The following is a 27511-nucleotide window of genomic DNA, read 5'->3' as shown; positions in this document are numbered from 1 at the left end:
GTGTATGAATATCCTTGTGTTTGAGGTATAATTTGAAATATTAAACTTCCATTTCTAACATTCTGCAGAAATATTTTGTGGCCAGATACATTTTTTCTCAGAATCGTAGTTTTACAGAAGAGGAAACTTATGTTGTTACATTGAATAACTAAATTGGTATAGGAGACATTATAAGAGATAGACGTGGCACTCAAAGAATCTCTAATAGAAGTTGAAGAATTTAGTCACAGTGTGCAGTGGTTAGGAGAGTTGCCTCACAGCAAAAACTGTGTAACATTTCCATTTTCTCCCTGTGCCTTCCTGCAGTCCAAAGACATGCTTCTTAATTTAACTGGTTATTCTAAAAAGACCCAAAGCTGTGAATATGAGTGTGGATGACTCTTTCTCTCTGTATTAGTCCTGTGACAGACTGGCAACCCGAATCAGGGTGCACTCTGCTACTTTGGCCTGTGACAGTTGGGACAAGCGCCAGCTGCAACCCTGAATTGAACAAGTGGTTGAGTGGTTGATGAATGGAAGGATTCGCTTTTGCTTTCCTCCCATCGATGAGCAAATCACCAGGAACTGAAACAGGAAAGCTCCCACTCCCTGGACTTCTAAAGTCAAAGGAGAGCCTGCTTGCAAGAATTTCTTGCATGAGCTGTTGACCAAAACTGAGCATTTTGTGGGGAGTTTTTTTTTTTATTATTTAGGAAAGTTGCTCAAGACAGTTTATACAGTTACAGCTACATTGCACCATCTTCCATTTTGATTTTCTAACCAACTGACAGCAGTCACTGTTGACCACCACACCTTCCTGCTTCTTACACACAGCTGTGCATGCATTAGCAAAAAACCTAGTCTTTTTGGGGCACTAGTAGCTCCTTGTCTTTTTTTTTTTCAATTACAAAAAACCCATTAATTTGATTTCAATTTACATATCAATGCTATATTCACAAAACTACTATACTATATAATGTATACGATGTTGAAACAAAAAGGCTTTTTTTGAATGGAAACTTCTGCTACTGAATTTAGCCAGAATTTTTGATTATTTAAATGTTTTAATTTAATCACTTGAAATTTCAAATTATTTTCTCAGATGTTTGAATTAAATGTTGAGATAATAACCCAAAACTCCTGGATGGTAAAAAAAAAAAAAAAAAGTATGAAAAACAAGCTTTCAAACCTTTTGTTTGGAAATTGGTGTAAATATTATTTTAGCTATTTAACTCTGTTCATGACTTTCCATTTTGCACTTTGTCATGAGTGTCCCTTGCTGAGTTCTGGCTAAATTGCAGTCAATGTCTATACAATGGGATTAATAGGAAGTGTGTAATGGCTCTCTGTAGGTCTTTCCCCAAGCTCACATCTGAGGTTCAGGGCAGTTTCAGCAGTGTGGTGACAAATAGATCTACTTGTTACAGGAGGCCAGATGGAGGTAAGTGTACTTATGTTTTACTGTATCTGCAACCTGAATCTTCATTAGCTTCAAATTTTAATGAAGAGCTCTGACTGTCGGCCTACAGGAGGAGTCATAGCAAAGCCATAATGGTACGAAATGCTGTACAAACATAGAAGTGAAAGTTTTGGAGAAGAGGGCATTTTAAATCTAATGTCGGGGCAAAAACACCAGAGTATTTAAGCTTTTTTCCTCCTTTCACTATTTTATTTCAATGAATATATAAGTCATACTTAGAAATAAAGTATAATATATGAAAATGCTTTAGCATGTTTGCCCCTTAGCTTCTTTTTATTTGCAGCTGTCTCACTAAGCAAGGCTCCTTTAAAACTTTCACATAAAAGAAGCACGGACACGTGTACACATTAAATATAAATCATTTTATAATATACAAATTGTACAGATGTCATGAACAATAGGAATGTTGACACACTCAGGATAGCAAAGATAAAGAATACTTTTTTTCTTCCGCGATAGCGATGCAAAAGACAACGGCACATGATCAAACTCAACATTCAAGATGGCAGCTGAGGTGATAAAAAAAAACTCACATCAGAGACAAAAATCTAAGAATACATTTTGCAGAGGCTGTGAGCAAGCTAAAGTGACAACACAGAAAAAAACAAAACAAATAAATGACGGCATCCTATTAAATCATGTTCTGCCTTTTCTGCTCTGCCCATTTCACACCATAGTAGCACACAGGAAATGAACCATTACGTTTTTTTTTCTTTTTACAGCATTACCAAGAATGATTGCACCAGCGCCACTATTGAGGCTCAGAGACAATTATGCTGATATAAGACAGTATGTTACCTTTCCTTACAAGAAAGGGGAGAGGGCCGTATATTTAATACTAACGTTAGATCTCCTTCTTTTCACAGACGGCTAAGTTAACACGGTTCAACATCATTTAACTGATGAAGTGTCAGATCCTATCTCACTTTTCTCTCCCTGTCTCTGTTTTTTTTTTCCGTTTTGTTTTTGTAGACCACAAAAATCACAATTACCCAGAGTCTCTGGAGTGTACTCATGTCAGAGGTTAGACTGCACAGCAACCAATCAGCCCTTATCAGGGGGAGACGGAGCCCCCTAAGGCCACGGCCCCATGCTGGATGGACGGATACAGGGCCGGCTGTAACTTTTTGTCAAGGTTATGATCATCCATATTTGTGGATGAACAACAGGAATGCAGCGGGAGTCACAAAGCACTCGTGTCAGCTGAGATCATCTCATCGTTTTCATTTTCCAAACTCTGTTCCCATAGATAAAGACGGATCTGAGCTATGTGTTTTCACAGGATGCCAAAGAGGAATAAATGTCACAGTTTTTAGATTAAAAATGTGCAGACATGCAAAAAAGGCGAAAGAAAGGAACGCTGAAATAAATTCATATTCATAAAACAGATGGATGACAGTTAAAATGTTTACCGTGACACTGGGGAGAAAGAAAAAATTGATTCAATCTGAGGAAATAAGCTGACCAGGATTTAACAGGTGTTGCCTTTCATAATTTATATTTATTGTATTCCGACTAAAACCGTGAAAGTGACAGCTGAGTCCTATTTGCTCGTCAGCTTCTCTGATGCAAGAGGTGGCATTAAATATTTCTTGCTTATTATTATGCTTATTAAAGTTCAAACAGTCAAAAGCAGCTGAGTCGATGACGTTTAAGGAGACGGAAAGAAAATAAAAGAGAATACTATAATGTGACTATAATATGACTTCATATCTTCATTCAATATCGGAGTGGTTATTTGTCACGTGCTCGTGCACACTCCTGTGTACAGCTGTGGAAAATCCATTCTGGCTCAAACATGACCCTTGACCTCGTCTGCCATTAGCGATGACCTCACGCTCACAGTTCTGGTCTCCGTCATAGTGAAGGGCGAGAGGACAAGGAGCATATGCTTCAGGGGGGTCACGCATGCAGCGACCCCTCAGTTCAAAACCCACAACGGCCCTCGGGAGGTAGCTGGAAGCGTCAGTCAGCGATACATTTTTGCAAGCTTTAGCAGAGGCAACACAAAGCCCACAATAAAAATGTCCAAAAACAGAACATTCACAATAAAAAAACACATGTTCAAAACATGTTAAGAATGATCCAAAATATAATACCTTCATATAGACACACACATCTTTATCCTGTCCTTCTGAATCCCAGCAATAAAACATTTAACAACATCTTCAAAATACCAACACTGACTGTAGCAAAACGTTCCCGTTTGACTATAACAAACACTTAAATCACCATGGTGCCTCTAAAAGACATTTCTAATAGCAGACTGTGGGCCATTTACAGTATAGTGATAAGGCTAAACTGGTCACAGTTTTATATTCTACTCTACACAAAAACATCTGCCATTTTACATTGAAAAATCTCAGCGGCGGGTGGATTAATCTCCCGAAAGGAGAGCACTTATTCAGCATAATCGATCTTACTTGTGTGTAATTGAAGAGTTTCTTCTCCAGGAAGGATCCATTTTTCTTGACCAAGCTATCATTTATTCTCATGAAACAAAATATCCAAATTGTGACAAATTATACTATGTATAAAGCCAGACAAAAGGTAGTTTAAGTTCTTTATAAATCAAATGCTAACGCTTTAATAAATAGGCTTTCTGACATCTTTGTGATGAGATATAAGTTCTTTGCAAAAATGCAACACTTTTTTTTTTAACACAAACTCTTCCTCCTCAGTGCAAATGATTCCCCATGACATCACTGTTAATATGAAGGCTATTTGCTTCACATTGAGGTGTTTTGCTGTCAATACCTCCTCCCAATAAGTGACCCCCATTATAAATGCATGATTACTGACAGATACCCCACTGACAAAATCCATTAGTGAGCTAATGAGAGCTCCACACCGTGAATGTTGCCACTTCCCTCCCCTCCTGTTCCACCTTTTAAAATGGAAAGCTACACGATGCCATGAAACAGCACATTAGGACTTGGTTATTGTCAGAAATGATGTCTGGTAAGAGGTGCTTAAAGAGCTGGAGGTAAAATAATGAAGGAAATCTCAACAGGGAATGTGGGACACAAACGGCTGTTACTTTAAATGAGCCTATCCATTTCTTTTATTTGACTCTCTTATGCTCTGTGGTCTTTCTCTTTTACTGCAGCCTTCTTCTTTATTTCAATTTCTACCTCTCAAATCTGGTCTCAATAAACAACGAGGCTACGACATGTTCTGACCACACAGCTTAACCTCGTTTCCACACTGACAACTACTTTCATTTTCAGCGACTGACTGGAATGTAATTAAAAATGCAACTTTGCGCAGGAATAGATCTCCTGTATGTAAAAGCTAACTCTGAATATGAGTTCGGCCCTCGAGGTGCAAACATTCAGCTGAATTTCACATCCTTATCTAGCTTGGCTTTGAATATGGAACATTCTGTATGCAAGGTGAGCACACCAAAGAGTGATTATCGGCTCTGTTTGAAGCACTTGATGGCTTAGAGCTCAGCGTAAACAATTATCTGTTCAGCCTACTTTGGATTGCCTGTCGCAACAAATGCCTTTCCCATCACCTCTATGAGCTTTCTCATCCCTTCACATTCGAACTCACACGAGAGCAGGGTTTAGGACGATTCAGGATGTTTTTCTAAGCCTACTTGCCCTTTATATTGTCAGATGGGTTAAAGAGGCAGCCAAGACCCTACCTCTTTTTTTTTCTGTTTTCACAGCTTCATAAAGCAGTAAGAGCTGGTCAAACAGGTAACTTTATCGCTGTAAGACAGGAAAAGCTCACCATGCTCTGTTTTCTCTCTGTTAGGACTTACTTTTATATGTATTTGTGTTTGTGTAAAACAACATCATTTAGGCTAGCTATTTAACCCTATTGAAAAGTTGCAAGTGGGCTGCAACAAGAATAATAATGCAAAGCCCCTGGCCTTGTCAAAGGCCTGGGAACACCAGGAAGTAACACAAAAAAGTGAATCTATTCCTTTTTGAATACCTGATTTTAGAAGATTAGCAACATGCAGTAGCAGCAGTTCTTGTTGAGAAGCTGCTAGATTGTTAGCTAAATGCATTAGTTAAGTCACATTACCTAAATCAGCTTCTTTCATTTCGTCTTTCATCTTTAATATAAGATCGTCTGGGCTGTCTGCTCCCTGTTGTTTTGCTGTCAGCATTTTAAACCATTACTGGGAGCGTAAAAAAAGCTCTTAAGCTAGCAGCTATTCTAAATATAACTTAGGTTGGCTGTCAATAAGAAAGAAGTTCATTTAGTTTTTTCAAAAGGTGCATTTACATTATAAACTGCTTCACTAAAACTGTCAACAAACCATTCAATTTATCAGGAGCAGGTTACAGTCTGATAGATGAGGCTAAATTCATGTAAATTTAGACGGATAGCTACCAATAAGCTTCTTTGGGGAACGCCTTTAGCAGTGAGTCCAAGACAGTGTTTGATCTTACTCTTAGCAATTTGGTCAACAGCAACACTCCTCGCAAACAATAAATCCAGTAATCAAAATGAATCCACATTAGAAAACATTTTAAATGCTGGGTGACCAGGCCTTTAAATGTTAGCTTCATTCTGCACATGCTCTGATTTTGGCATCCTCCTCAGTGCTCTGGTCTTCCTCATCCAGCGACGCCACCCTGACTACCACGCATCAGCATTTCCTGTTTTAGATAGTATATACATTCAGTATGTGTGGTTTTAAATGAAGTTCTTTCCAAGCTACACTGAGTTAGGATGTGGGGGGTATCATCAATGAGCAATGGGAGGTTTGGAGAATGCTGCAGCGATGGGGACCAAAGCCCCATTAATTTGGATTAGGGACAACACTGGGAACCAGTTCTTAGGAATGGGGACTGGTAGGGTGGGGAATGAATCTTAACTTTAACAACTGGGGCTACTCTTGAGTCTCCTCTAGGCTTTGACATGTGGCCTGTGGATCAACCACAATCTCCTTGGCAATGATTTCCGTGTGTACTGATTCTTCCGTTTTGCATCTGACTGCATTATCTCCACCTTCATCTTTCTCCTCATCTGTCTCTACCCCATTTTCTATCACAACTTCAACTTCCGCTCTGCCCTCGTCCTCCTTTTCTTTGGTCTTGCTCTCGACAGTTGCAATGGTTTTCATCACTTCCTTGAACTCTCTGTTTTCAGAAGGCTCTCCGTTCACTTTTGATCCTTCTCCATCCAGTGCTTCTTCTTCAGTGCCATTTTCTGCTTCTTTGTCTGTTGTCGATGCTCCTCCATCTTTCTTTGTGACAGTCTCCATACTGATTTCAATACCATCATCATTTTTTCTATCCTCCTCACACCTTGCCTCTCTCTCTGTCATTGTCTCACTTTCTCTTGCTGTCTCTCCCTCTGCTGTGTTCGCCTTTTCATCCCTACTCTTATCTTCTTCCTTTTCGACCTTCTCTCTGTCATCAAGAGGCTTGGAATCTTCTGTTTCCTTCTCAACTTTTGTTTTCTTTTTCTTCTTATTTTTTGCACTATCTTTGATGCAGTTCTTGTTGGACTTGCTTCGGGGCTTGAAGATTAATTTCTGAAACATTTACATTAGTATGTTAGTGGAATGCATTGTAACTCTGCAAATATGCTTTTGGCCACAAAGCAGTGTAGGCAGACTTAATTAAGAATGGATCACTGTAGATCTAATATAGCGCTGGGATAACTAGCTAATTCAGACGAGTCTCATTGATGCAGAGAAGGAAATTGAGGCTATTGTGAGGGGAATTACTGGTGGCCTTGAGGCCTTCGGACTGACCAAACAAACAGGCAAAAATTGAATGCAATATGTCCTCAATTACTTGAACAACTTCTGAAGGGTTCACACACACTACAGGGATAGTGATAAACTGCACAGAAAAAGCAAAAAAGAAAGCAAATCCCTGACTCTTCTGTTAAATTTGCTGCTGTGATGCCAGTTTAAATTCGGGTCACAGAAAGCATCAGCATAGATTCATTCCACTGCAGACAAAGGTTAGCTTTAAAGGTTATCACTGTTATTTAGGCTAGCCAAGAAAGAATTATAAGCCTCATTCCCCAAAACAACACACTTGTCTGTTGCTAGAGAGCGCCTTATATCTAAAACAAAGAGGTGCTGGTTCACATTTATCCAGTGCTGTGTGTTGGCCAGCTAAAACAAAAATTGTGGAATTGGAGGTAGCAAAAGGTGATGTTGACCTTGGATGTATGAAGAGCAGGTGACAGAACGACTAGTGGGAGATCCCACGATATCCAAGAGATACAAAGAGGAATGTGAGGTCACGTACCTTTGATTCCCTCCTCTTTCGGCCTAAAACGGGCCTCTGCAGGAAAACAATCTGTTTGGTGGACAGACTTCCATCACTAAAGGACACGGGGTCAAAAAGAGAAAGGGAAAGAGAACAGACCATCAGCTGAAATTGTTGGATCTTCAACAAGACATGATTTTTTAAAAAACATTTTACTTATCAACGTTTAAACAATTAGAAATTCTGCAACGCACAGACAGATTTTTCTTATTTCAATATTTTTCTTCTTTCTGAGTGCTTGAAAAAGTGCTTTCTTAATCCAAGATAAATATGCACAACTGATTGGAGTAAAATGCTGAGATAACACGCACTCTTTCTGACCATTCATCAAGATAGTCAAATTAACTGCCGGCCACTGCTCATGCTTCACACTCTTATCTGACATTTAAGGATATAGGCACACATTTGTAGCCCAACCTCTTCCCTGCTGTCATCTGTAAGTATCATTTCTCCACTTTGCCTTTGAAAGATGCAGAAAAGCAGCTCACATGGAAGCAGACAGCCTGCCTTTTTGCAACTTATGAACATGTTCTGCTGCTCTAAACACGCACTTCTTCTCTATTTCTGTATTCCCCCGACATAATCCTTCTTCCCATGCACATGTCTCACTCCTGTGTTCTGAGAAGGATAATCTGCAGAAGTACTCGCACAGTACTGACAGATTAATTGTGGCAGGAAATGCAGATTTGTTTCTGAGTGGGCTTCCTGTCTCACACATTCACTCTCCAGTCTGCTCATATTTTGTCATGTGCATCCCTTTTCTCAGCCCATTGTGCTCTCAGTAAATAGCTGCCCGCTCAGTTCTAACTCTTATCTCATGTGACAGCCTGTTTTGTGACAGTTTTATTGTTTGTTTCTGTGTTATTCAATCCATTTTCTCTTGCTATGATTGGATATGGCTTAAAAGGAGATATGTCCCGTGATAATATCTGCCACAGGTTCAATAACACATGCGCATAAAAGTCGGATGCTTTCTAAACTTAAGCCGCCTGCTCAACTTTGCACTTGAAGAAAGATGGCAGGTTTATGATCACTGCAGAACCTTAGGAGCCTGCTACAAATCTCCCCCTTCCCAACATCAAATAGACTTGAGGCTCCTTTAGCAGAAGGCTTACTATCTAAACCATCCAAAGCCTACCACAACCTCTTTTTTTTCCATTACCTCTTTCCTTCCACCATTTATACATAAGCTATTTTCTAAGCTGTCAAGAATGCTGAATGGCTTACTGGTGAATCAAAGCTGAAAACTAGCTGGAGTTTCCAGCAAAAAGCCCCAGCCCATTAAGTTAGAAAGGAGTGGATGGCTTAGAAAATCACAGGCCTTTACTGAACCTACTTTTGGCTGTCAGTGTCAGCTGCACCATTATAACCTGAAGCTATACAGAACAGCAATAGCCTGTGCCTTTTTTTTATGTGTAAATGTACCTGCTGGTGGCTTCATCTGTAAGGGGGAAAAGCCCGCTACAGAACTCAGCTGGAAATTGCCTCTTGAAATAAAAAAAGAACAAAAAAAACCTGACACATGCAATCAAACACCAGTGGAGCAAATTTTTGCTCCACAAAATTAACACACTGTGTAAAACACACACACTATTCCCGATATTAAGCTTTTAATACGTTTGGATACCTGCAATAACGAACAAGTTCGTCAGAACCTTCTTTGTCTCCCTTGTTGTTGTCCCCCCAGTTAATGTAGAGAAATTTGCAGTCACTGTAGTTAATGGCTTTAAAATGTAATTACCATCTACATTAATTGAATGTGGAGAACATGAACGCATGCTCTGAGACAACTACATGAATTAATGTTGTGTGGAGAAGCCGCTGAGCACCAGTTAGCATTAATTTCAGACGCTGCTGAGATCAGTGACACTTATCTGAACCCTCCAGATGAAGTGCAGCCTGGAAACCCTCACACTATGCAAAGCATGCATTTGCAAATTTTGCGTTTAAAAATGGAGGAGTCGACAGCACAAAAACAAGTGTAATGACTACTGCTAATCTGAAATAGATCATCAACCATTATTTTGGAGCGCAAAATGTTTTTCAGGCAGGGAGAGAAATGAGCGCTGTCTTGTACTGTATCTAGGCCGACTCTGATTAATTAGCCATGTTGTGCTGTTGTGTTGTGGCATTTTGAAAGAGAGGAGAGAGGGGGCCGTAGGAAAAAAACACAGGATGAAAAAATAGAGGTAATTAATCAGCGATGCAGTGTAACAACAGCAAACATGACCAGCTGAGGTGGGGGCAGAGCAAACAATCGGTAACTGCACTCATAGAATTACTGCATACATCAAAGTACCCTATATTACGAAAGGACAGCTTCACATTATTCAAAGCCGATCTTAAAACGATGCTTCGTGTCTGTATACACATTAAAAGAATTACTGTCAGCTGACGTCATTCCTCAAGCCCATACTGAACCTCATACTGGGTGCAGAGAGATTATTCTTAAGCGATTCTTCTGTAAGTTATCTGCAGCTCTTGCTCTGCATTAAATTGCTTTCTAAATTTAAATGGGTGCATAAATTAGATGCCAGCAGTCTAAGTTTGACAAATCAAGATGGCGTGATCTGGAGTCTTTTTCGTATTTCTTCCACTTCTTTTCGGTGCTGAGGGGCATGACAGAAAGAGAGAATCTGGACTAAAACTTTTTACCCAAGATGGAGCCCTTACTTGAATGAAAATTCATCAGCTGGGATGGGAAGCATCTAAATGCAGTGAGATCCCTACCTGACACTATGTGACACGTTGTGTCCTGTCCCTGCATCTGGACATGGCTCATGATTCAAAAAGATTACTTTAGCGGATGTGTTTTATTGTAGCACCACAGAGACATTGTGCTGAGGTTAGTGTTACATGGCATTTTGGGGCTGCGTGTACTATATCAAGATATTTCTGGCACATGTTGCATGTGATCTGCAAGCATTTGAAGCTTTTTGTATATCAAAAATGACAAAGCATAGGGACACTGCTGAGCTGTTCATCACACAAACTGACATGTAAAAATAAGAAATATCAGTTGTGACCACATGGGACTAACTCATACACACTTTTGTAATATCAGGGGACTCGTGCACCTTCTATTTCCTTTGGTTGGGTTTTTTCGGCTGGTTCCTTTATGGTTCACCAGAGTGGATCATCTGCCTCCATCTCACCCAACACCTAGGCTCATTTTCTGTCACACCAACCCTCCGCATGTCCTTTTTCACTACATCCATGAATCTTCTCTGTGGTCCTCCTCTTTTCTTACCGGCCTGGCAGATTAGTCTAATATATCCACTATCCCTCCTCTGAGCCTCACCTCTCTAACTTTGTCTTCAAATCACTCAGCCTGAGCTGTCTCTCTGATCTTTTCATTGCTAATCCTGTCCATTCTGGTCTCTCACAATGAAAATGTTAAAATTTTCAGCTCTGCCTCCTGTCTTCTTGTAAGTGCCATTATCTCTAAACCATATATTATAGCAGGCCTCAAGACCAGATTGTGCCCCAACCGTGTCCCACTTGCTGCTGCCCTGCTCACACCTATCCACTCCACCCTGCCCTCTCTTCTTCACTTCATTGCTTCGGATTGTTGACCCAGACATTTAAACTCGTCTACCATCACTACATCTGTTTCTTGCATCTTCACTGTTACACCTGTCTCTCTCATTCGCACACATATCCGTCTTACTTCTACTGACTTCTATCCAGAGCATACCTCCACCTCTCCAGGCTCTCTTCCATCTCTTCCCTACTCTCACTATTGATCACAAAGTTGCTTGTGAACATCAGAGTCCACAGAGACTGCTGCCTGACCTCATCTGTCAGCCTGTCCATCACCACTGCAAAGAAGAAGATTCCTGATGGCTCTGAGTCCCTGTCCTCATGTATGTTGTGCACCGTCCTCACATACTTTTCTGCTACTGTTGCAAAGTTCCTCTCTTGGGGCACCCTGTCATATGCTTTCTCTAGCGCTACAAACCACAGTGGGAGATATAAATAATCAGGTAATGCTAAGAAAATGTCTAAATTAGGAGGCTGAGAATTCTTGTCTTTCACATCAGAGGTTAACACACAAACAATGCCAATTATTGGTAGCTTGTTAAATAAAATGCAATCAAATGATTGGAACAGGTAGATAATTTACAGGAAATGCTGAGTTATATTGGCTTCATGTCTTCACAATGTTATGTGTGAACTGAGTCATCTTTAACGTCTGTTGCACACAAACTAAAAATTGTGTTACAACAATGTTAAAAATATAAACGACTAAAACATTCAGGAATTGGATGTCACAAACGGCACAAATCATCCTCTGCGTGTTGTGGAACAAACTCTGTTTTGAAGTGAAGCCTTCAGTGTGACTGAGAGCATGCGAGGCCTTTGACCAAAAGCGGATGTACACTCATACAGCAGCGATGAGTGATGAGTCAGCACAGGCTTAGATGAGGAACCGTTACATTTCTGTGAAGAGATTTTCCATCAACAGTCAGAGCTGCAGCTGCTGCGCTGCTCAAAGCTCAGCCTACATTAGCAGAGATTTAGGTCAATTTCTGCCAGAACTGTCATATTTCTTTGTACAATAACTTGCGCATATTATATATCGCACCATGTGCCAGCTTTCACAGGAATGTAGCATATAACTACAAGTTTATAACTTTAGATGTGAATTTTAACTTGTACGATAAGCTTTTTACACAAGACCCAGATTTCCATTTGATGTTTCTTTTGTTACACGTGAGATATTATGTTACTACTTTGCTACCTACTGAAATTAATCTAGTTATTCATGCAAAAGTTATGATCAGCTTCACCTCAATGAAGCAAAAAGAGCAAAAATGCTGTAACTACTTGTTTTATATACACCTTCAACATAAGCCTGCACTCTTTTAATGAGTGTGTCGTTTAAGGGAGACAACCTGTTGCTAGATGTATCCCTATGGCAGGGATATTAAACTTTATTAGTAGGAAAAGTTATAAAACAGTTAAAATACAGTTAAAAGTTCAAAATCAATCCCCTCCTTCACATTTTCTAAAGCTGTCCAGTGGGCCAGGTTGGAGTCCTGTTCCATGAGATTTATGCACACATATGGGGTGAAATAAAGCGTTTTGGACAAGGTTATATTAGGGAAATGGGATTCAGTGTTTATTTTCTAATGTGTAGAACTCTCGAAACAGATTTTAGATTCCAATATATACATACATGTAGTTGTAAGTATTAACCTCTTGGAACACACTGAAATCCTGCAGCTCTAGTTCACACTTGTAAATGGACTTAAAGCAATATTCATCATTATAGTTGCTGCAGTTCCTCCTGGCTGCCAACAGAGGTCATTAGATGTCACAGATTACTTGATCCCCCTTTAATAGTCAGACAATGGGATTACCTGTTAGTCTTGATTACAGGAGTTGGTAGCACACAAGTAAGCCTCCATCCATATGTGGCCAGAGACTGAAGCAGAGGAACATAATCAGCCTTGACCTGCAAACCCTGTGGAGAAAATAAGATGCCCATTACAACTTACAATCAACTCAAACAGCCCTAAAAATGCACATAATCCTGATCTTTTATCCCTTAAACGCCACATAAGCGAGCATATTATATTCCAGAGTGCAACTGTGATTACAGCTATGAAGCATCAAGCTATGAAATGCAATCAAGAGCTGTCAGCTTTGCTTAGAACTCAAGTCTCATTTAGAAAAACTGCCTCCCTCTCAGATATGATGGCTTTCATACCATGTATGTCTGAAAGGTGGTTTTCAACCGCAGCGGACACAGGAAAGAATAAAAACTGAGACATAAATCAAGTGCTACAGAAACTCCCCGGCTGCCATGAGTCAACATTGCAACCATCTCTATTCCCAACAGGTATTTGTCAGCACTGTAAGTCCTTGAGCAAACACACTACTCATGTGACACTGCTCACTTTGTGAAAACATTTTAATACCATTTGAGCTATTAAAATACAATTAAATGAACCATATCCATGTTGTCTGAGTGATGGATCTAAATCAAACACAGGAGCTTATTTAGGCTCGGGGTGGGGGGGCACATTGTTCAACGTTAACGTTCTCAACGCTACGTTGAAAACACACGCACCTACACACACGCACAAATTCATGGACACACGCTTTTGTGAGAGGAAGTGTGTGTGGTTTGCCATCGTGCCATGTTAGACGTCTTCTAAAAATGAAAAACCGCAACGCGTGTCAGACAGATTTTTTACACCTTCAACAACAAATGCATTTGCACGCGCACACACACACACACATGCAAAACACACACACACACACACCAACAGATTTACTACTTATTTAAACACCTCAAAGAAAGACCCCATCTTCACCAGGACTCCTAGAAATTAGGGGCTATGTATAATTAAGATCACTTGAAAGGCAAAAATAAAACAAAAGAGCATTCAAGCCGTTACAGTTCATCATTTCCAGACTGTTAAGCTCAGTGGTGCAGTGTGAGGTCTGATATGAGTCAAGAAGGCAGCGAACATGAATAAACTACACCACAGAACTCCACAGGGTCTATTCATAGTGCAGCGATCATCTGTACAAGAGACCTGAGAATATTTCACACCTACACATGCTGCATTAGACGTCATGGTAATGAGAAAGATGAGGCTCTTCTCTATTTAAAGCTGCACCAGCAAATTTTTTCTTCAGCCTCCGTCACAGAGATGTTGTGCCAGACGAGCGTCCCTTTCTCACTGAACGAGCTGCCGCAAATTCATGAATATAGGCTTCACAGTGAAATCCAAACCAGAGGCAGACCAGCCGTTTTTTAAAAACTCTTCCTTTGTTTGGTAATAGTACAAAAACAAATCAATGAGCTATGTTAATCATGCCATTTTCTGAAGGCAGTCTATTTTAATTACCCCTGCTTTGTAGCAGGGATTGTATATAGTTGTCCACTGCAATGTTGCCGGTGATAGTGTTTGTCTGGTGATGAATTATTTTTTATGATAATAGATCGAGTTGGCAATCTAGAGGCCACACACTTTTCTTATTTCTTATTTGAATTCTCACAGACGTCTGCATGTAACACAAATATTAAAAACGTAGTCTTGGAACTAAACTTTTTTGGTTGTATGGCATGAGAGAGTTGAGAGGCTTTAAAAAAAAACAGAGATTACAGCCATAAACTGTATATAAAAGATGGAAATGGCCACCGTCATATGAAGTCCCAAAGTGAGGAGTAGAGCTTATTGAGAAACTGAGGTAGACACAGACAAGGGAGCCGGTAAGGTTGTTTACTTCACAGACCTCTATATAACCAGTTTTTTTAAACCAGAGGATTTCCCCCCTGATGGCCTTTAAATGATGCATGTTTAAGACATTTATGTTGTATAATGGGTTTGTAGGCTGTGTAGATATGATTGCATTTTTCTGCATTCACAAAATAACTGTGATGTAAGTAATCGCAACAGTCACACTTAGTTGTAGTGAATGAGAGGACTCATAATATTAGTTCTTCTGCTCTTATCAGTTGTCTACTTCATGTGTAATTGTCCTGATTTGCTGTTATGTTGTTCATTTATGTCTATTTGCCTGTTATCATGAATTGACTCACATGTCATTTCAGGCCTGACACTCCTACCTTCCACACTTTCCCACCTTTCTGTTCACCCCCATTAGTCCCTGCATATACACTGGCAACATTTCCCTCCTTTGTTAGATTGTATTTATGCACCTTCCCTCAGCATGGCAATTTTTTTCCTCATCTGTTTGTATTTTTTTTTTTTTTACTTTTTCTGCTCATATTGCCTCTTTTTTCTTGGCTGCCAGCTTGCTTTTCACCCTGTAAGAGACTTTTACCTGGCGTACTTGACTTTATTTTTATCCTGCCTGTTTTCTGTTCTGCTTTTGGGTCTATTTCTCTGAGCGGTGGCATACAATGGTTACATTATATAATGATGTAACACACATGTATACACAGTAAAAAGTGACCACTGTGCAGAAGACATTATCGTCACGACATATTTACTGTAAGAATTTGATTTTGTTTTGTAGCATTCATATTTTGGGAAATAACTCTTAAATGTGACCAACGCTTAAATGTGATCTACTGAGCTTTCAAATTTTCTCTCCAATGTTTAATGTGGACACTCACATTAAACATAGCCAGGTTATTAAATAATGAGGTCAGAGTAAGTAAAAGTAATCCCCTTGAGCCAAAAGTACAGGCTGGTTTCAAGTAACAGGTCAGCTTTTAAGGGATCACAATGCTAACACACCATGAAACACTAACTTATTGTGCGATAATCGCACACAAATATGAATAAAAGAAACAACCATGAGAATGATAAATGGACTGGCACTTACTTGCTGCTTCGCTATTCTAAACACTCAAAGTGCTTTTTTCGTATAAGCCACGTTCACCCGTTTAGACAGACATTCATGCAGCACTTTCTTTCACACGCTTACACTAATACACCAGTGGATACAACAGGAGCAATTTGGGATTCAGTGTCTTTCTCAAGGGCAGCCAGGCATCAAACTACCAACTTTGAGATTACTAGATAACCAATTCTGCTGTGCCACATCCCCTAAATGTGAACAACCACTATTACATGAACTACTATTAGTATTAATACAGCTGCTACAGCTGAAATGCTATTATTTGACTAGCTTTTATGGCCAGCATTTGTTGTTTTAATGCACACTGTGTATAACTAAAAATACTCAGCTCAAGTGTTTCGATAGTTTATTACTTTGATACTTTTAATGCCTCTACCACTACCTCGACTAATGCAGTCTGTGTATATAACTTCAGCTGATTAATTATAATTCCACATCTAGAAACTTGGATAATTTACATAACTATTCCAGCTGCTGTGACTATATCACTACTACCCTCTGCTGACTGCGACTGGATTTCATGGTAATCATACAGAAGAATGAGCACATCACTGACAAAAAGACTGATCAGCACACAATGCTCATTGTTTTCTACGAGACAGACTTCAAGCAAAAACACTTAAACCCATCCCATTATGCAACTCTGCATTTTTCTTCCAGAGATTCTTATTGATCAGAGTGAAGCAACATGCACAAACAGACCTAAAGCAGCCACACATCAAGCTGTAGGTTATAAAGAGCTAATCGTTCGGATACAAGACACAGCTCCAGACATTATTTACACAAGCATTACTTTCTAAGTTCCTACAGGGAGCGGTGCATCTACATTTTTCGGTGGTTTATGTTGGAACCACTCCCAGAAACAGGCTCTCTTTCAAAGCCTGCCCAGAAAGTAAATTGAGAAATAATTTTTCTGTAATGGCTTGCTGTTCTTTGGAGTGGGTGAAAGTTAATCACAGTCCCTGGAGTGTGGCTCTTGCTCTCCCTGACTTATTATGCAGGGCCACCTCGCTGCATCAGCACTCCAGCACCAACCTGTGAGGCTGAAAAACAAAGCAATCACACCGCCATCTTTGCCTTCGATGTTATCTGAGTGTGACTATAAAGGAGGGCCACACAGTCAGAGGACAGAGAAGAAGTATTTTAACCGCCATGGTCAAAGCTAGTTAAAATTAAATCCATTTTTTTCTAAAAACATTTCCGCCTTATCCTGTAATAGAGTAGCTGGGCTATCTTAGCAGGAATGAAGGACTCTGTCCTTCTCTTTCTCAGCCTTTAAAAGCTGGTTTCTTGCTGTTTAACCTCCCCTCTACCACTCTCAGACAAGGCACGGGGATATACTACCCAGTTTTTGTGAACATAGACCTTTAGACAAAGTATTTTTTCGGGCCTGCAGCAGACGAGGGTTCACATCAGCTCGATGTTTAACGTGCACTCTGTGAATCAGTGGTACGAAAACACAGCTCGGCTGTTTTTTCTTTAAACCCTTGACTCTGAACAACAAAACAGCCCATAATTCTGTTTTTCACCGTCTCTGACTATATTTGAAGGCAATCGAGGTCAAAAGGCTTGCAGACTCAGTCCAGTAATAATGAAGCAAATACCATTTAATAAAAAGACATTCAGATTCTGCAGCTCCTGATAGGTTCGTTCAACCCGGTGTGTTGTCACAGCAACAGAAGATTCAGCATCCACTTTTTAAAGCCCTGTAACAACCTTTTCTGAGTGTCAGCAGCCTTCATCGCAAAAGTAAAATATTCAATATTTTTAGCTGACTTTTAAAGGTATTGTCTTCAGTGTTAAAACACTGAATAGCAGCGTATTGAGTGCTGGTCTTAGATGCTTTTCATGTCCAATTTGTCAGCTTGCTAATGGAAAAGCTACCATGCAACCATGCTCCTCCAGTAGAGGCAAGAGGTCCTTAAAGACTTCAAAAAATTCAAATCATAAAAACGCATTGTGACATTAGAAAGTGTACGTCTACAGACAGACCCATTGGTGCTAATAAAACAGGCACATTGTGTCCACTTTGTTATGTTTGAGCATACACAAAGTGGAATTATTAAGGAACGTCACATGTCCGGTGTGTTTTCAGGCACCACATAATGCTGCTTTGTTAGATGTATTTCACCTTTACAAACAGGGTGTTTTGGGGCATTGGTGACGCAGCTGGGGCAACATAGATGACTGAGAGATAATGACCCATTTTCAAGACCTACAAAGGCAACTTAATGACTTTAGGGGTGTGGTATAAGATGCAGTTTTAACAGACAGAAAATCATGTTTCATGTTCACTTTTACACTAATGTTCAACTTTTAATTTTTCCTGAGGTTAAAGCCTCAGTTTTGACCTTCAAAACATACATTTATGAAAGAATATAATCAGTAGATCCATTTAGTACTACTTGTGACTGTGCAACACAGTCTTTAACAATACTATCTGTCATTGGTAAACAAGATATTTTTAATATTATCTAATTGATTTTATTTGCCATTACTCTACCGTTATCATTTATGTGCATTTACTTTTATAATTGTATTTCTTCCTTTCCTCCCTTGTCCCTCGGGGAACCTTTCCTGAGCTTAAAACTGGATTACTGCAACAATAATAAAGCTTACAGAGTGCATTCAATCTTTGGCTTTTATAAGGCATTAGCCTACTTTTGAGTCAAGACTAGGCCATGTAACCTGATAACACATGATGAGGTGGTTGGGCAAACAAAGGATCAGCTGGTGCAGATGTTAGTGTTCATCATATGTCAGTGAGGGCTTTTATTATGCACTTTAGAAGACACAGAAAATATGGCCATTTGATGGTTGGAGCCGACAATTAAAAATCAGTCTAAGATCAGAAAAGCCATCAGCTTTAAAAGAAGCAGATTCAATTATTTTATGTTATAAAAAAGAGAGGTCAAGAGAACAACTGTGATAGGAAAGGCTGTTTTTCTCTTCAGTTAGACAACTGGAGAGGAAAGGAACAAACAGTGAAGGTTTTGACTTAACTCAGACACGTACAAACACATCAGAAGGGATTCATTTCAGATACTTCAGACACTTTGAACTTGACACCTATTTTCCTATAATGCTTTTTTCTATTCTCATCACCCCTTCATGCTACAATACATTGGCAGAGGTGAGAGACAAATCTGGTATTACAAGGAAAATCCCACAATTAAAAATGTGAAAGTGAAATTATTTGTTATCAGTGAAATTTACTGAAAGTTACGGAAGCGTAGAGCTGCCACCCAGGCAAAAGATAAACAGAGCTATATCACATTATAACATGAAAAGTTTATTGTTCTAAAAATCTACTTTTCATGTTTGTACAACATAATATCGTTATTATTACAATATACATAATTATCACGTTATAACAAAAAACCTTTCACGTTCTTACAATATAAATATTAGATTGTACGAACATGATAATTATGTATATTGTAATAACGTGATATTATGTTGTACAAAAATGAAAAGTATTTTGTTAGAACAATAAACTTTTCACGTTATAATGTGATATAGCTCTATTTTTCTTTTGCCTGGGTGGCAGCTCTACGCTTGGGTAGAAAGTACTTAAAATTTATTTGATATTTAACTAATTATTATTTATGATATCGCAGTTGGGAAGATTAAATGAGGGAGTGCTGTTGTGCACCTTGAGGCGACTGTTGTTGTGATTTGGTGCTGTATAAATAAAACTGAACTGAATTCAGGTTATTGAGCTAATTGGTAAATCTGAAACAGAAGATACTGCTTTTGTGCATGGTTCCCCAAAAGAAAGAAATAACTAACTGAACCAAATTTGTACGGCCTGAATATATAATCACCTGAGAAGCTTTCGCTGCTATGGCTGGTTGATGTGGAGCCACTTTTTATGAAGTTGTAGTTACACTGAACAAAAATATAAACGCAACACTTTTGTTTTTGCTCCCATTCCCCATGGGATGGACGTAGAGACCTAAAATTCATTCCAGATACACAATATAACCATCCCTCCCAAACACTGGTCACAAATCAGTCCAAATGTGTGGTAGTGGGCACATCTGCCATATTGAGATAATCCATCCCACCTCACAGGTGTGCCACATCAGGATGCTGATCTGACAACATGAGTAGTGCACAGGTGTACCTCAGACTGCCCACAACAAAAGGCCACCCTGGAATGTGCAGTTTTGTCTCACAGCAAAATGCCACAGATGCCACAAGCAATGAGGGAGCGTGCAATTGGCATGCTGACAGCAGGAATGTCAACCAGATCTGTCGCCCGTGCATTGAATGTTCATTTCTCAACCATAAGCCGTCTCCACAGGCGTTTCAGAGAATATGGCAGCACATCCAACCGGCCTCACAACCGCAGACCTCGTGTAACCACACCAGCCCAGGACCTCCACATCCAGCAGGTTCACCTCCAAGATCATCTGAGACCAGCCACCCAGACAGCTGCTGGAACAATTGGTTTGCACAACCAAACAATTTCTGCACAAACTGTCAGAAACCGTCTCAGGGACGCTCAACTGCATGCCCGTCGTCCTCATCGGGGTCTTGACCTGACTCCAGCTCGTCGCCGTAACAGACTTGTGTGGGCAAATGCTCACATTCGATGGCGTCTGGCACGTTGGAGAGGTGTGCGCTTCACGGATGAATCATGGTTCACATTGTTCAGGGCAGATGGCAGCTGAGAATGTCCCAGTTCTTGCATGGCCAGCATACTCACCGGACATGTCACCCATTGAGCATGTTCGGGATGTGCTTGACCGGCGTATACGACAGCGTGTACCAGTTCCCACGAATATCCAACAACCTCGCACAGCCATTGAAGTGGAGTGGACCAACATTCCACAGGCCACAATTGACAATCTGATAGACTCCATGCGACGATGTGTTGCACTGCATGAGGCAAATGGTGGTCACACCAGATACTGACCGGTTCTGGGTCCCCAGACCCCCAATAGCGCAAAAAACTGCACATTCCAGGGTGGCCTTTTGTTGTGGGCAGTCTGAGGTACACCTGTGCACTACTCATGATGTCAGATCAGCATCCTGATGTGGCACACCTGTGAGGTGGGATGGATTATCTCAATATAGCAGATGTGCCCACTACCACACATTTGGACTGATTTGTGACCACTGTTTGGGAGGGATGGTTATATTGTGTATCTGGAATGAATTTTAGGTCTCTACGTCCATCCCATGGGGAATGGGAGCAGTAACAAAGGTGTTGCGTTTATATTTTTGTTGAGTGTAAGTTAGGAACAGTACAGGCAACAGATTTCTATCTGCATTATTTGGCAGCATTTTCAGCTCTAGGACCTCCCTTTCACACAGGAGCACATCTACCTGCCGTACCGAAATAGACCCACAGTAAAGAACAGTACAGTACAGTCAGCAGGCATCAGTAGAAACAGATGTGACATGGATCGAAACTACACTAAAATGTAGTAGCTGGGGTTGACATGTGTTGCAAAGTGGCTTGTGCATGCACTGTGACTCTCAACAGGCTTAAATAGTGTGTCTAAAGCTGACACAGTAAAACTTGTTTACAGCTCATCTGAATGCTGCAGGTAGAATTTCAACAAGCTTCTAAAAGATCGAGCACTTTGCTCCATTTCCCAAATCTCTGGATCGATGTCCTGTCTCTCAAAAGACAGATTTTAAAAATAAGTCTGCACTAAATGGACTTGCACCTAATTACATTTCTATATATTCTCAGAATTAGAGCCTTTTAGTTTTTATGGCTCCAACATGTGGAACAAACACCTGAAAGCTAAACTGTTATTTAATTTAAATCTGGGCTTAAAATGTGTTATTTGAAGTTGCTGATCAATGAACCAACTTCCTCTGCAACTTAATCCTCGATTTGTTTTCGTGTCTAGTGGATGGTTCCCCGTGTTCACATATGGTCTGAAGATTTAGTCATTACAAGGCAGAGTATAACAGCTGTCCCAGGGACACAACATAGAGGACGGGGTTCTCCCACAGTTTAATCACCACTTTGACATTGCTTTTTTAAAGGGTGCAGCAGAAACAACCTGGGCTACAGCAGACATTAGCGCACCAGATATATATGACTAGCCATCTGTGAGCATGAGAAGCAACTCGAGTCTTGGTTTTTTTTTTTTTACTTTTAATTGTTGTTGTTGTTTTTCTATCATGATTATTTTCAAAATTCAAGATTCAAGAGCTTTATTGTCAATACAAGAGTATACAAAGTATACACAGTATACAACGTACCGAACCAGTGTGCTGTTTCACCCCAAGCCCCCCATGGTTTCTAAGTATATAAACGATATATCTCCAAGAGATATAAAACTAGGAATTACAAATAAATAACATGCTAAATTTTGGTAAAATGAAGGGATCAAAACGTACTAATTACTAATTATACAATACTATAATAATAACTATGCAAGACTAACTGTACAATAAACAAAGACAGGACAGAGACAATACAGAGTGGAATGTGCAGTAGGCATTAAATACCAGGTTCAAGTTATTGTCAGAATATTGTACACGAGACAGGACGAAGACATGTGCAAGATGCAAAATGTGCAAATATAGTATAATTTAGATGTATGTTCAGTAACTATGTGACTGAGTGTGCAAATAAGCATATTGTTCCCAGGTCCAGTTTGTAGTGGATTTGTGAAAGTTTTTGTTGTTTTTGAGTCTTTTGGTGAGTATTGTAGCGTGTTTGTAGAGGTATGTGTATATCAGTATTGTGGTGGTAGTGAGTTGAGGGCTCTGACTGCGGGGGAAGAAGCTCTTGAAGTGCATGTGACATGTGACAGTGACATATCGTGACATGCATAGATGTTTTAAATGTCTCTTTGTTTTCCACTTCATCTCTCTGGAAGGTACACTGGATTATCTGGATAGCGTTGTACAAATAAATGTGTCTTGACTTGACTACAGAGAAGTATAGACTGGGTGTGTAGAAGGGTATAAACTGAGCCTTCAGCTGAGCTGGGCTGTCACTGAGATGAGTAAATCTGCTGGGATTGCGGCTAAGCTGACCTGAACAAAATGTGCTTGATTTTAGTTTCATCGTGCATCGATGAAACTAATTGCTAGATTTAAGTTTTCCATAACCCTTCAATGTGACAGAGACCATTAATTGGTAAGTAAAAAAGAAAAAGAAAACTCTACAACTGAGTCCTTCATTTTGGGGGCTTACAGAGATACGAAATGTATTGGAAGGAAACCATCCGAGAAATTTAAAGGGAGAGAGGTGTTTCATGGAAGCAAGGAGATCATTGGTTAGTCTCCAGGCAATACAAACAGTGAAGTAAAAATACAAAGATGTTGAAATAGTATTTGGTGCATTTAGTAATGCTATCATTTTGTTACATGGTACATGTTACTGTTTGTATACCTTACAGAAACTGCACCCTATAAGCCTAAACCTCTCCCTCTGTCCTGCAGCTATCAGCATCATCGACACATTGCCTGACGGAGCGGGTGCGACCTCTCACTTGCAGGAACAGTGCAAATTACTCTCCTTCTATGTAGGTCAGCTCTTCTCTCACCTCAGTCTGAGGAAATAGAGATATCATGGAGAGGTGATTCACATTAACGATCGTCTCTCTGAAGTACGTGTACACATCCAGGCCACAGGCCACAGCTCTCGCAGAACATAAACCAAATCAGATGTTTTTAATATGTAATTTTATAATTTGTATCCTTTGTTTCTAGGGCCATCGAAATAAAGTCCATGACCACGAGCGGAACAAATAAAATGTGAAACGTAAACTATTGAACTCGGTGGAGAGGGATTTTGTGTGCACCTGATTGCCAGACGATAGGAGTGACTGAGCACAGACACAATAGGTGTGTGTTTGTGTGTGTTTCTGAGATGTGTTAAAACCATTTCTTCAAAGATTCCTCACTGCCATACTGATGCTGTGATGTGGGGCCCTAATCCCATTTTAGACATCATTTAGTTTCTGGAGTCTGTGAAGCGCTGCTCTTCAAAGCCAGGGATGCAAGTGAATTCTTGGAATGAGTGACAACAATGTTGGCGCTCTTAAGCTCCTTTTCGCTTCCTTTGACTTTGGACTGCCATTCCTAGAATTTGAACTTCACTGATATTAACTTTTAATGTTTTTCTGTAGGAGGAGACACTTTCTCTAAAGTCCCCCTGCAGATTTTCTGGTTTTTCTTTTGGGTTAGGAGTTGTTGGGATCAAGGCGTGAGCAAGCAGGCAATATCAGTGTTTGAAGTGGCGAAGAGAACATTTTACTCAGTGGCAGTTGTACCATGATATCCATAGTTTTCAAAAGGAATAACAAAAACTGTTTACAAATGGTATGTGCTCGAGATTGCTTTCTTTTCTTGAAAAAATAAAACAAAACCCAGCTTTTAAAAATCTGTTTTTTGATCCTTTTAAAATCTTAAGTCAGACACATAAGATGGTAAAAACGCTGCACAAATATAGTGCTTTTAAACCTTAGATAAGTTTGACAAAGAGTTTCAAAATGAGTCGTCCCACTGGGAGGTATTTGATCTGCAGTGGGAAGTGGCTCAAGGTTCATCGGTTTGCCCAAGGACAATCAGGCAGGCAGGAGGGGGGGGGGATCAAACCGCCCCCCCTGTAATTAATGGTCAAATCAATCAAACAAAAATAAAGTTTCTTACTATACTGTTGGTGGTACAGCCTGTCACTCTATGGCACTGCCATTTGTGCTTGCTCATTTGTACTCTAATTTGTACCTTACAAAGACTAGTTTTGAATATCTGGTCAGAGATGTTACATTATACCTTAATATAGCGGTAAACAATCATCTTTTGATAGGGTGCTTGTACAGCATAGTCTGGTTGTAAGGACAACTAACAGCTTTATCCACCTCACATCTGGATCTACAGCCAACCTAGAGTCACCAATTAACTTAACAAGCATGCGTTTGGTCTGCGAGACAGAATTAGCTGAAGGAAACAGAGCAGTGCTAATGTCTGCAGCACCCTGTGGTCCATAAAAAAGAAAGACAGAGAATATAACTTGTTTTTCATTCGACTTAGATTTTACAGGTTTACTGAACACAGAGACCATCTCCTGTTTTACACCTCAAAATGGAAGAAATTGTCTAAACATGTAGAAATTACTAACTGGGCATAGATCCAATAATTACCAATAAATACCTGTAGGAAGGAACTGGGATGAAAACACATATAGTTACAGTTTTATATACAACTATTTCTGTGAAAAACGAGCTCTTTCAGCTTCAAATTATTTAGCAAAGCCACTGAACACAGTTGTGTTTTATCTTCTTGCAGTACTAATAATATCCATAAAGAAGGCAGTTTCTCATGGTAACCAGAGAGCCTCTTATCATTTTTCTAAGTTATGTATGAAACGCTGAAAACCCCTGCACAGAAGTAATAATTCCTTCGAAAGGTTTATTTATTTATTTTGCTGTGATTATAGGTGGAGTAGCAGAGCCATTCTGCATCTCTGCTGCACCTAATTAGAGTAGCAAACATCCGTGCCAATGTTATTGCTCTGCTAAGAGGTATTTCAAAGGGTCAGCAGCAAAAACACATTTTCTCTTATAGCTCCAGTGTACTGTATGTGACCATGAAGTGTAATTTCAATTTTCTATGTTGATAGTTGGACCTTTGGAGAAATTGTACTGTTCAAATTCCTTCACCTTCATTGAATTGCACCACATACTAGCAAAGCATATAAAACCAACATTATGTGCATGATTGGATACCAGTGAAAAAGGTCAATGTGTTCTTTTGGGATCTGGGTAAATTGACCCTTTAAGAATGACCCTTTCAAGACGAATGTCAGTTATTGTGGCTTCATATTGATTTCAGACCTTTCAAGTCATAGTTTTCCTTTTAAAGAGGTGTAAATAGTTTTCTGTGCTTTTGTAGAACCACAAAAAACCTGCACGTTTGGGTCATGTGACTGCGCATTGGGCAATAATCATATAACTGCAAACTGCTGGACCTGAATTTAAAAAAAGGTAGGGAGGATATAAGGAAAAAAATGCAGCTGCATCACATGTCCCATTTCTGTTTCCCCACTTCAGTTTCCATATTTAATATAAATACGATATTTTGTAAAGGCTTAACCTTTGGGCTAGATAGAACATTTTTCCATGTACTATCTAACAAATATTTCCCCCATAGCATCTTAGAGCTATCCATAAAATCTTTGTACCATGTTGAGAATTTAAAATATCACTTGTTGCACAACATGCATGCATCATAATAGACCTACCACTGTGTCCAGCTAAGCTGAAGTGGATAATGGGGCTATTTAAAAAAACATTTTAAGAGGTATGAAAGGTTTTCAGCAACATCACACTCCTCATACACATCAGGTCCACTAAGCTGAATATCACTTCATCTTTTAATAAAACACACACACACACACACACACACACACACACACACACACACACACACACACACACACACACACACACACACACACACACACACACACGCACGCGTGTTTTTGTGGCTCTGGTTCTCTTTGCCTGCTTTATCTATATACAGAAAGACTGAAGCACAACACTAATGCACTTTGTTCCTCTTGATAAATAAATTCTCCTGCAGTGACTCATGGCGAGCAAACATATTAAGACCAACCTTGACTGAAGTGTGCAGATGCACATGTTTTCTTTGGTTATTGCTCCTGTGAAGCTCAGTGAAAGAAAGGAGGGCTTTCACTACATTAGTTTCGAGGCAGTGTCTGTATTGATTTTCCCATAGGACATGAGAGATGAGAAACTGGGCCTAATTGGAGTTTCATACCAGAGACTCTTGATGAGTTATTCCTTTTCAGACACTTCACCACAATCCATATGTTTCATATTTGAGTGTTTTTTTTTTTTTTGCTCATATTGAAACAAGTATGCATCAGACACCTGACCAAAATCTGTTTGCTAAAGGAAATGTCTGCAGGAGCTTTTTAGCACCGATGGCATTTTTATGCACATCTACATGCTTCACCCACTTTACGCATGCTTTCAATTTATTTCTCTTGATTGTCACTGGATGCATTTTGTTGTTTTTTGTGCCGTTTCCCTCAAGGCGCTGCTCTGCTGTCATTTAACAGAAACTGTTCCCATAGCACTTACGTCTTAGTTTGTCAGTTTGACATTTATTGTTCTTGGTTGTTTTCTTCTCTTTCCTTTAATTTGCTTTGAAGTCAGAATATTTTGCCCTATGAATATTTGTTTGTCTCTCACAGCTGTTTTTGTCAAATAATTTCTTATTAAAACTGCATTAAACTAAATGAATGTCCTTATAAGACAAACATTTTCTTGTCATTTAATTGGTAGCCTCTTAGTGTCATTGTTCCGGCTATTTTAACAACATAATAAAAATCTAATTAAAAACAAATAACTAAAAAAAAAAGAGCTAAGTTCCAATAGGCAGTTAGGCCCCATAGTTTTTGAATAGATTGCCTAATTTCCTATTGTGGCTTTTTTGATCC

At 39.6% G+C, this 27511-nt stretch overlaps 1 protein-coding gene across 2 annotated transcripts in view; it reads right to left on the bottom strand.

Moving 5' to 3' along the window:
- Positions 1 to 1802: 1802 nt before the first annotated feature.
- The window catches only part of rftn1b (raftlin, lipid raft linker 1b), a 145007-nt gene continuing 119298 nt past the window's right edge, over positions 1803 to 27511 (bottom strand). For both annotated transcript variants that reach the window (XM_026185312.1, XM_026185313.1), the window contains exons 10-12: positions 13080 to 13183; positions 7693 to 7768; positions 1803 to 6962 (exon numbers count right to left, since the gene is read on the bottom strand). In XM_026185312.1, coding sequence (XP_026041097.1) covers positions 6315 to 6962; positions 7693 to 7768; positions 13080 to 13183 — 828 coding nt within the window. In that variant the 3' untranslated portion in view covers positions 1803 to 6314. The remainder of the gene's footprint in view (positions 6963 to 7692; positions 7769 to 13079; positions 13184 to 27511) is intronic.

The sequence above is a fragment of the Astatotilapia calliptera genome, chromosome 11, assembly GCF_900246225.1.
Source record: "Astatotilapia calliptera chromosome 11, fAstCal1.2, whole genome shotgun sequence".
Classification (NCBI taxonomy): Eukaryota; Metazoa; Chordata; class Actinopteri; order Cichliformes; family Cichlidae; genus Astatotilapia; species Astatotilapia calliptera.
Note: the sequence above shows the minus strand (reverse complement) of the source record. Positions and strands in the feature narration are given on the sequence as shown.